The 10,571-nt window shown below is 60.3% G+C and overlaps 1 protein-coding gene across 1 annotated transcript; it reads right to left on the bottom strand.

The window, feature by feature from the left end:
- Positions 1 to 7,596: 7,596 nt before the first annotated feature.
- Positions 7,597 to 10,571, bottom strand: ISG20L2 (interferon stimulated exonuclease gene 20 like 2). The gene is made up of 4 exons (XM_006032581.3): positions 10,532 to 10,571; positions 9,553 to 10,358; positions 8,458 to 8,658; positions 7,597 to 8,019 (listed from the first exon to the last, which is right to left on the bottom strand). Exons 2-4 carry the CDS (start codon positions 10,240 to 10,242, stop codon positions 7,906 to 7,908), a joined length of 1,005 nt encoding a protein of 334 aa, XP_006032643.1. The 5' UTR covers positions 10,243 to 10,358; positions 10,532 to 10,571; the 3' UTR covers positions 7,597 to 7,905.

The following is a 10,571-nucleotide window of genomic DNA, read 5'->3' as shown; positions in this document are numbered from 1 at the left end:
ACTGGAGCTGGGGAAAGGCTTCTCGGCCCCAACTAATGGTACTTGATATGGGCTTCTGGCCCAGAACAAGTACACAGGTTCCCAATTCCTCCCTGCCAGCCCTGGATCCCATGCTGACCCTAGCTGGGGTCAAGGACAAGCCACTGCCTAGGCAAGACCTTCCAGGGATCTCACCCTGGACACAGAGGCAGAGTCCTTGCTTTGGAGATGCTGCCTGAATGCAGACCCGCACTACCCACTGACTCGCGCTGCCAGCAGTCCATAGCTCTGCCTCAGCCCAAGGTCACTGCCTTGCTTATCTCGCTCCGTCTGACCCCTGCCCGTGACCCCTTCCCCTGGAAAGGGGCTGGCCCTGCTCTGACCCGGCACCCCTGCTGCAGAAGGAAAGTGGAGTCTGGCGCTCCCCTTGCTAGAAAGGGCTGGTCCAGCATCTGCCGCCAAGCTGGGGCCGGGGCACCTGGTTCTGATTTGCAAAGGCATAAAAGTTTTAACGACCGGCCATTTATAACCCATATGTAACCCGGCTCCCACGGCCTGGCCAGACACAAAGGGCCCCGTGCTGTCCCCCCCTACCCCAGCTGGCCTGGGTACCTCGGGCTTGAACTGTGGCTTCCCCGCTCTTTAGGGCAGAATCGCACACACACAAGCACATGCATGCACATGCCTTCACAGGCACAAATGAATACGTGTACACATACATACACACCCCCTTTGCACTGCAGGCACATACACATGTGCACACCCCCCTTCACCTGCACACACCAAAACATAAACATGCATGCACCCCCCCCTTCGAGCTGCACACGCAGGCGCACCCAGACATGCACCCCTTCACACTACACACATGCACTCTTTGCACTGCACGCGCATACGTGCACCCCCCCTTCAGCTGCATGCACCAAAACACACATGCACACACCCCCCCCTTCACAGTACACACACATGCCATCACACATATGCATGCACAGGCGCACATGCACTTTCACACACGTGTGCACTCACAGACACACATGCATGCCCACCAGCCTACCTAAAGCCAGAAAGTGATGAGCAGCTCCCCGCCACCCCTTGCCTCTCCCTGAGCTTCATGCCCAGCTGTGCCAGGGGCAGATAGCCTCAGTCCCGTGGAAGGGAAGGGAGCCCCGGGGCTGCCAGTCTGGGTGATAAGCAGCCGGGGCTCCTGCCTCTGAACCTGCGCTGACCTTGGCCCAGAACAAAGGAGCAGCCCCCACCCCTGTGCCCTCTCCCTGGCTTCACTCCTCTTCCTCCTTCACTCCCACTTTCCTTTCCCTTCCCCTCGCACCCTCTCTGCTCCCAGGCTTCCCCCCTCCTGCATTAGCAAGAAGCCTCCTGCATCCATCCTGAGGCCCTGTCGGCTGACCCTGGGAGGGAGGCACAAGGCGAGCTGGAGGGATCCCTGGTACAAAGGCCCTGCTGCCCATCACTCATGGCCCTGCTGGGGTCCATCTCCTGGGAGCCTTGGCCCCACTGTGCCATGCTGGGATACAGTGGGAGACTGATGTGAAGGCACCAGGTTGTCTATGTGGAGCAGGTCCGGTCACCCCCGGTCCTGAAAACCCACAGGCTCAACCCACAGTCCCATGCAAGGGAAACCTTGGTGCTGAGCAGGTCTCTGCAACACAGACCTGGATTTCCAGCTCAGCCCCGGCCACGCAGACTCCAGCCCAAGAGATGCAGCGGAAAACAGCTGGGCACAGACATTGAACAGGGGGGACCCACTCCCGTGACCCCTGGGAGACGTACAGCCCTGAGTGCAGACTGGCCAACGAGGATGCTCCTAGAGCGCACGCTCCTGTCCTGCCCCGAGCCAGCCAGCTATCGTCCTGACACCCACTTCTACGACTTCCTGTTTCCCTAACGAGGCAGGAAGTCATTACTGCTATTTAATACTGGCTCTGTGTTCATGGGGAAGACCCGCCAGAGCCCAGGGAATGCAGGGCCCAGGGCATGCGTGGCACATGGAGAAGGACGCGGGCACATGCCTGGCACAGGGTCCCCTCTGCCTTGCTGCAGTGCAGACCTTGGGACAAACAAGGCCATGCCTGTCTGGGGCAGTCAGTGGCTCCTTGGGGACAGGGAGGGAAAGGGGCTTACTCCAGAGCACCCAGAAGAATTGAATCCAGGTGTCTGGGGCACCAGAGCCAGGGCTCTGTAGCCGCAGCAAGCCCGGGACCCCCGCAGGCCCATCCTTATCACGCTGCTTTCAGTCCATATCCAGCAGGCCAGCAGCAAGGCCAGGGCCAGGGCTGCTCCAGCCCCATCAGGAGCAGGTGGGCTGCAGGATGGGGTTGGCGCATCGATGCTTCCAGCGCCTGGCTCTCAGTTCAGCTCAGCACCAGCTCCTGGCTCAGCCAGCGCAGCCCTGTGAGCCACTGCAGACTGCGATCCCATCCACTCCATCTCCGAGCCCTTCTGGTGCTTTGCCCCCAACTATAACTTGGGGCTCACAGCACTTCCTTGCCCTGCTCCAGGAGAGTTGCAACAGGGATCTCAGTGCCTGCAGTGGTCCAGGGACAGCCAGCAGCACCTGCTTGGCACAGGGCAAAGCCATGATTTCCCTGAGGAAAAGCCAAGATGTGCAGGGACTTGCCTGCGGTCATGGGGGGAGTCAGTGGCAGAGACCCCAGACCTCCTGCATCTATTTAGAGCTCTAAGATTAGGGGGAAGCTCCCCTGCCAGAGGTTGCAGCTACTTCTTGTATCCTGCCAGTGCTCCTCCAGGGTGGGATTGAAACCCTCCGAGACTCCAGGGCTTCTCCCCTTCCTGGATACTTCCACATGCCTTCCCTGAAACATGTCCTCTATTTCTAACTGACCCCTCCACACGCCAGCTCAGCTTTGGCTGATGGGTCCTTTCCGATGGTTCAGACACTTCTGGGCCCTGATCCATTCTCCGCCCAATTTGTCTCTCCATCCTCCTGCAAAGAAGGTCAAACATCTGGCTGGTTTGCCATGGTGACGTGAGAGCAGTGTACACCACAAATAGGTCCCAGGCCGGCGAGGCCCGGGCTTCCTTCAGGGGGACAGGAGGTTTGCATCAACTCAAAATTGAACCCCAGTCCATCAGGGAGGAGGACAGAGACGAGGAGTGAATCCGATTTGCCTTCCCCAGGTGCTGCAGGTCCCAGGCCTGGGACCTTTCAAACAAAAGTCTTAACAATGCGCTCATGAAATGCGGCTGTCTCTGGGTGGGGCCGAGCAGCTGGTTATTAGCCATAATGGGAGGGGATTCATTCACCAAGGAATGGCAGCTGCTCGCATGCAGCCTGCCTGGAGATTGCCAGCTTAGCCATGAAATGCAGCCACCTCTGGGGTGGAACAAACGGAACAAGATATTAGGAGTCAACCCAGGGCAGTTGCTTGCAGATGAAGCTTTGTGCCACCCCCCACCACAACATGGCCAGTGCTCCCAGGCCTTGCAGAGACCTCTGCTACAGCATCCAAGCCCCCCGCCCAGCCCCCTGGATACCTCCCTTTGTGCCTCTGCAGAACTGGAGACCGGGGAGCTAATGCACCCCTGGCTGGGAATGTGGCTCCAGGGCTGTTCATCTGCACAGGCAGCCCACAGGAGCCCACCGCACCAGCTCAGCCCCTCGTATGGGGCTTCCCCGGCAGCCGTGCTTGGAGCTGGGCCCCAGCGCAGAGGCTCTGCCAAGTGAAGCAGGAGCCTCAATTAGGGCTGACATGTTAACGAGCTATGTGATGATAACCCCTGGCTCTCTGCTGGATCCGGCCCAGCCCCCCCTCCTGCCTGGCTCCGGCTTGGTTTCATGAGCCGGGAGGGGCCTATTGTTCTTGGCTGTGGGCTGGGGAATGCAATTGCTAGCAGATCTGCAGAGGGGAGGGGAAGGGGCCAGATCCGCACAGCCCCCGGGCTGCTCTTAGCAGCACCCTGCATCGTGGCTGGGACCCAAGCCCAGACAGGGAGTCAGGGTCCAAGCTGTAGACAGAAGTGGGTTGCGGCAGCCCTGGCCTCCCCAGGTGCTTTGCACTCAGGTGCAAGGGCTTGGCAGGATGCTGGAACTTAGTAGCCAAGGTGCATAGCATGGAGGCAGGGACCCCCTTCCCCCACCCCGCCAAGCCCTGCCAGGGGCTCAGGGCCAGCTGCTCCATCCATCACGCAGCGAGGGGCCTGGGGGAGCCCTAGCTCTGGGCACGGCCCAGCCACACACCAAGAAGTGCCCCCAGATGCAAGGAAACCCCAGACTCCAAGTGCAGCAGCCTCCCGGAGTCTCCCATCCCAGCCTGGTGGACATATCCATTCCCCCACTGGGTTTTAATTGCAGGTATTAAAGTGCTTGGCAATTAGAGCAATCACTGCGTTTCCTGGGAGGTATTGGGGGGGCAGAGGAGCCCTGCCTTGTCAGTCAGCCTCTGCCCCAGCCTCCCCACATGCCCCCGGACAGGTCACCAGTGGTCACCGTCTCTGGATGGTGGGGGACTCCGTCAGGCCCCTGATGTTGCCGCTCTTGGCCCCTTATGGACAGTGTAGCTACCCTCGGAGAGATCTGGGGGGGCAGGGGCTGGCTCGGGACATGGCCTGGGGCAGAGCTGGGGATGAGAAAGCCCCCACTCAGGGCAGCAGCCCCCTCTCCCCCCACTGTCAGCCCTTTGCACCCAGGGGATCATCCCAGCAAGGGAGGGAAATACTTTGTTGTAGAGAGAAACCAAGGCACAGAAACATAACTTGAGGCTGGCAATGCATTGCATGGAGTCGGCAGCAGCCCCCAAGGCCCAAAATAGCACCCAAGAGTCCTGTCCCCCTGCCCAGTCTTACCCCAGCAGACCCCCCCACACACACACCTTATTGCCCCCTCTCAGGGCCAGAACCCAGGAGTCCTGGCTCCCAGCCTTCCCCCCATTCCCCCTGCTCGGCTAACAACAGCCCTGCTCTGCTCCAACTCCCCAGGGCACCTCACACCCAGAGCTCATGTTCCCCTGGACAGCACCCCCCAGGGCCCACCACCCTGGCATCTGGGCAACCCAAAGGGCAGTGAATTCACCCTGCCCAGCAGCAGCCTCACCCTTTCCCTCCTGGAGTGGAAGCAGAGCAGGCAAGGACCCCAGCTAAGCAATTCAGCATGGGCCAGGCTAATGAGCTGTGCCAATTACCTTGCCCCAGATGGGTGGGATGGAGCTACCATAGGGACAAGGAGGCAGCTGGTGCAGAGGAAGTGGGGAAGAGTGAGAGCATCAGGGGATGGTGCCAGGCATCTAGAAGCACCACAGGGCCCTGCTGGCAGCCAGGGTGGGAGCCAGGACTCCTGGGTTCTCCATCCAGCTGCTGGAAGCTGCCCGGTCCTGCCCAGCCACAGGCACCAGCTGGCCCCAGGACCCCACAGCTGTGCTGAGACCCCCTCCCAGGTCTCCCACCGCACACACTGGCCAGTGGGTCCAGCAGAAGGGACTTGTTGCTAGGGGCTGGGCTGGATTTGCTGGGGCCTGAAAACCCTGGGCTGCCAGCCCCCACCCTGCCCCTGTGCTGACCCCGCCGAGCTGCTTCCCAACGTCAAGGGGACCCAGATGCGAACAAGATGTGGGAACTGCTGCAGCCCCCTCACCAGAGCCTGCTCAGCCTCAGCTGTCAGTGGTGGTGGAGGAGAGAGGGCCATAGCCCAGCTCCCGGCAGCAGCTGCTTCTCCCCACTTCTGCAACCACCAGCCCCACATCAAGCTTTGCTGGCCCAGCCCCTCCTGGCCAGAATGGAGCAAGTTGATGGTCAGGGCCAGATCCAGGCCTGGGGGAGAGAGAGAGGAGACAGCAAAAGTTGGTGCTGGGTTAACATAGGACCTGCAGCAGCGAGGCCCTGGCTGAGATCAGGGCCCTCAGTTGTGCCACGCGCTGCAGAGACCTTTCGGCGTCTCCTTGCCCAGTGCCTCAGGTTGACAGATGGGAGCTGCCCCGTCCAGCCAGGCTGGGGGAGCCCTGGAAACTGCTTTGGGCAGGGTTTGTACCCATTATACAGCTTGGCCCTGCTGTTGGGCCTGTGGTGCCCTCTGGTGGCAAAGGATGGTGAAACCCAGAACCATGTTTGTGCAGTCCAAGGCAGAGCTGAGAGGCCAGCAGGGATCCGGCCACTCGGAAGAGTCTGGATAATGCAGGAGGAGAATGGGCAGAGAGCCAAGGTCTTCCCCAGGGACCTGCAGGGGTGGGTGCTCAGCGTGAAGGAGGCAACTGCCAGGGGAGGGGGCTTAACACCAGCCCCTTTTCAGGCATCTCCAGCTTAGTCACCCCCAAACAACCAGATGGCTTGCAGGTCTCTGGTCCCTGCCATGCCAAAACAAGGCCAGCCAGCCCGTGGCTGGAACCGCATGGAAGGTGGAGTTATGATGGCCATGAGGAAAGTCCTGGAGCTCAGCAGGTGCCGCCCCCACAGAGCACATGGAGACAGAGGGGTTCCCTCAGGCAAGTCCTTTAATGGCTTTCAACATGAAGCAGGTCCTTGTCAGGCACCTTGGTGCTACACAGAAGCAAATGGCCGGTGGCTGCTGGTGTCAAATGAGAGGGAGACGCCCCCCTTTCCAGAAGAAGCCTGTGCTCAGAGCTGCATGTGGATGGGGAAAGCTGAGCTACTCCCCCACCCCCGATTCTCTCTGAGCTCCATGGCACAGCCAGTGTCACCCTGGGCTTCTCTCCGCTTATAGCACTTGCATGGGGGGACTAACAGTGCAAGGGGACCTGGCCCTTGAAGGCAGGATGGCACTGAGTCCAATCCAGGATTATCTCTGAGCACCATGTCAATTATATCTTACCATGCCTGGGAGGCCAGTCAGTGTCACATTCCCCAGTGGGGAAACTGAGGTACAGAGCGATAAAATGTCCTGCCTCAAGGGCACACGTGGGACCAGGTTCTGTGCTGGCAGTCCCCAGTGTAAATCAGGAGTAACTCCACTGGAGTCAATGAAGATGATACCCACGCATGTAAGACATCAGGCCCAGACTCAGCAGGGTAGCAGGGGAGGAGCAGAGCCGCTCTCCTGGGGCTGAACCTGCTGCTCCAGACACCAGGCCGTACTCTGGCCTGGCCCCACACAGGGCATGCCCCATTTGGGGCAATGTCCCCTGCCCAGTTCCATGGACCCAGCCAACTGAGCTGGCAGGGCTGGAACCAGTCCAGAGCTCCAGCCCATCAGATCAGACTGAGATGTGCCGTGAACCCGTTGCAGAAGCAAAGTGGGGCAGGGGGCAAAAGCTGGTATCAGCTGGCTATGGGGTCCAGAAATGGGTTCCCAGGCTCAGCCTGATTCTAACCTCAGTAGCATGGGTATAGCCTGTCACATGGGAGGTTTCAGCTGGCCACCCACGCTGATGGGGGCACCACAGGTGGGCTGTTCCCTTTCACCTCTGTGAGGAGGGGGCTGCAGCAGGCAAAAGGCATCCAGGCCCCTGGTCTGGGAACCGGGGGAAGCCAGGCACTTGAGCAGAGCTCTGCAGATGCCCAACAAGCCCTGAAGATGTCCCTGGCAGTGGGAGAGCCGCAGCCCCCCTGGAGACGCCTTCGCCCCCAGTCTGAATGACTTGGAGATGGGGGTGGAGGGAGCACAGGAGAGGCAGGTCATGGGACACACTGGATGGGGGTGGAGGGAGCACAGGAGAGGCAGGGCATGGGACACACCTAGGCCAAGCCTGGATGCCCTGGCTCAGAGGTAGAGGGTTCCCCTACCCCACCCCATCCCCAGCACGGGGCCAAGACAAGGGCCCCTGGAGAGGCACACTGCGTGGCAACCGGCAAGTGAGTGTTCCCTCCCAGACACCTGCTGCACCAGAGACCCTGGCCAGGGCCCCTAGCATGCTGCTGCTCTGCCATCGTTCCCCCTCTGCAGGGTGGGAGCAGCTCTTTATTTCTAACCCTGCCAGTCCCTCTCTGAGGCTGGCTCCATATGAGTCACTCCTGCTGCCTGCTCAGGGCCAGGTGCTTCTCCCACTCGGCCTCAATCACCTTGTACAGCTCCATGGTGGCCCTGGCATCTTCCACTGAAGAATGCCCGTCCCTGCCAACCTGCCAGGAACCAAAAAGCCCAGGGTTAGGACCAAGGTGGCGTGGTTGCATAACACCCCAGCCTGCTTATGGCTCCGAGCCCCTATGGCAACATCCAGCTCCCCATTGTCACTGGCAGAGCTGAGAAAGGAACCCAGGTGTCCTGAGTCTCAGCCCAGTTGCACAGGACCGCAAGGCCCACGAGGGAGCCTTGGAGTGGTATCTAGCGGCACCTCCCAGGCACACAGTGGACAGCACATCCCTGTGTGCCAGATCCCCCTCTCCCTTGGTTCTGGGAATAAGCCGGGCTTCACAGCAGCACAGCTCTGGAGTGCCTCCCTGCGGCTGATGCTCAGACCCACAGGGAGCCCAGCAGGAGCTGGGCCGGCAAGGGAAGGGACAGGGGAAATGATGGGCCTGGACTGCCCAGAAGGCAGCAGCTGGGCCAGATGTGGGTACCTGGATGTCGCGGTGCAGCAGCTGCTTGGTGAGGCGCTTCAGTGAGGCAGTCTCGTGCTCGGGGAAGCCAGCACGGCGGTTCAGGAGCGGGATCTGAGCTGTGTCCCGTGTTGCCACCTTGGGGTGGAAGTACTTGAGGGCTTTGAAGTCATTGTGGATGGCATGGCCCACCACCACCTTCCCCGTCAGCAGCTTCAGGATCTGCGGATGGAGACACAGCTCAGAGAGGGGAGGTGCCAGCAGCTGGGGTTCCCTTGGGGAACCCTAAATGCCCCTGGAGTCACCATCATTTAAATATTACAAGATACTGGACAAAAGCCCCGCCCCGCCGCTGTGAGAGGAGAGGTGTTGTGGTCCTCTCCAGTGGGCATTTAGCATGATCAGAGGCAGAGGATCTACAGCGTGCACATGGAGCCTAGTGAGTGATCAGGGGACTTGGCTCCGTTATCACCTTCTCTGGGGCTAGGCCTGGTTAGAACCAGCCTCAGCTACAGGCCTGGCTTGCAGAGACATTAAGCACACACCTCCCATTGAAGTCCACGTCTAGGGCCTACAAAGATGAGTCTCCCGGCCTCTGTTATCCCAATGCCAGGAGGTCCCAAGCTCAGAGCAGAGCTAGAGGCTGCAGACGTAGCTCCTGCTCCTCTCACTTCACACACAGGGCCGACAAGCCAGGCCCTATTGCAGACAGGACACTGCCCAAGATCATACGCGGTGTCTCCGGAGCTGCCCCCAGCTTTCTACATTCCAGCCTCTGCTGTGGGGGTTCTATTGCCCTGACGCATGGGACCGGCACAAAGGGCTATAACAAGTATATTTGGGACAGGGGCTGCAAAGGGATCAGAGAGCGCATGGAGACTTCTGGCAGCTTTGGGCAGCTCCACCAGAGAGCCAAGGGCACCCAGGAAGACCCCAGCTCCTGGCTCGACATCCAGCAGAGCTGGCAGCGAGGTGCAAGGGTGTCTGCACCCCTTCAACCAGGTTCCCTGAAGAGATTCCCCGTTGCTGGAGGGCTTTGGAATGGACTGGAAAAAGTGTGCCCCCCACTGCAAGCCTGTACCAGACCCCAGCCCACCCCCTGCCCTGGGCACTCACCTCCTTCTGGGCCATTTTGAAGGGGGTGGCATTCTTCATATGGTGCTTCCGGATGCCACTCCACCGGGTGCGGTAGTCAGCGATGGGCTCAATGGGTCTGATGTACTTGTCGTACACCACGTCACCATGGTAGTTGACGATGCTGCACCGGGCCAGGTCGCTGGTCCGCCCGCCAGGCCCCGTACCCACCATCTCACAGTCAATGGCCACCAGCTTACTGGGTTTGCTCGAGACGGGGGCAGCGGGCAGACCGCTGTCATACTCACTCAGCAGAGCTTCTCTGTGCACGCCAGCCAGGGACTTTATTGATCCTGCCACCTTCCTCACTTTGGAAGGGAAGCAGGTCAGCTGGGAGCTGGAGTCCATGGTCCTGCCAACCTGGACAACACGACACCCATCCTTCCCTTTGGGGAGCGTCCTGGGCGCGTGGGAAAAGCCACTGGCATGGAAGGAGTCGTGGTCTGTCCCTGCCTCTGCTGGCCGCTTCTTCCTGGGTTGCCCCTGGTGGGAGACATGCCCTTTGGGTGCAGGCTGCGGCTGTGGTGCGGGCAGCTGCTTCTTCTTGAGGAAGCCTTTCCGCTCCAGGAACCGGCGCCGCCTCACAAAGCGCTGGTGCTTCTGGTTGCCATCTGACCGCTTCTTGGAGGCCTCATGGAGACTGAAGTCCACGTTGATGATGAAGCCTGACATGATGGGTGCTAGCAGGAAGCAGCAGGTGGGCAGAGGGTCTAGAAGGGGTCTCGTGTCCTCAACATATCATGTGCCCTGGCCCCCGCGCAACAGGTGATGGACACTCTCGGCCTCACCTGCAATGAGACGCAAAATCCAGGGATGAGCACAGCATAGAGGTGAGCCCCCAAAGTGGCAGACACACCTCTCGGGGGTCCCCTCACCCTCCCGCCCCCACAGACACAGGGTTTAGCTTGGGGCCAAACCTTCCTGGGCACTGTGGAGGCTCGGGGCAGCTTTGAGCCGGTACCTGGGGAAGAGGAAGCAGATGCCGACATTTCCCTCTCTCA

This window comes from Alligator sinensis, unplaced genomic scaffold, assembly GCF_000455745.1.
Source record: "Alligator sinensis unplaced genomic scaffold, ASM45574v1 scaffold811_1, whole genome shotgun sequence".
Taxonomy (NCBI): domain Eukaryota; kingdom Metazoa; phylum Chordata; order Crocodylia; family Alligatoridae; genus Alligator; species Alligator sinensis.
The sequence above is the reverse complement of the archived record's forward strand: the minus strand, read 5'-3'. Positions and strand labels throughout refer to the sequence as shown.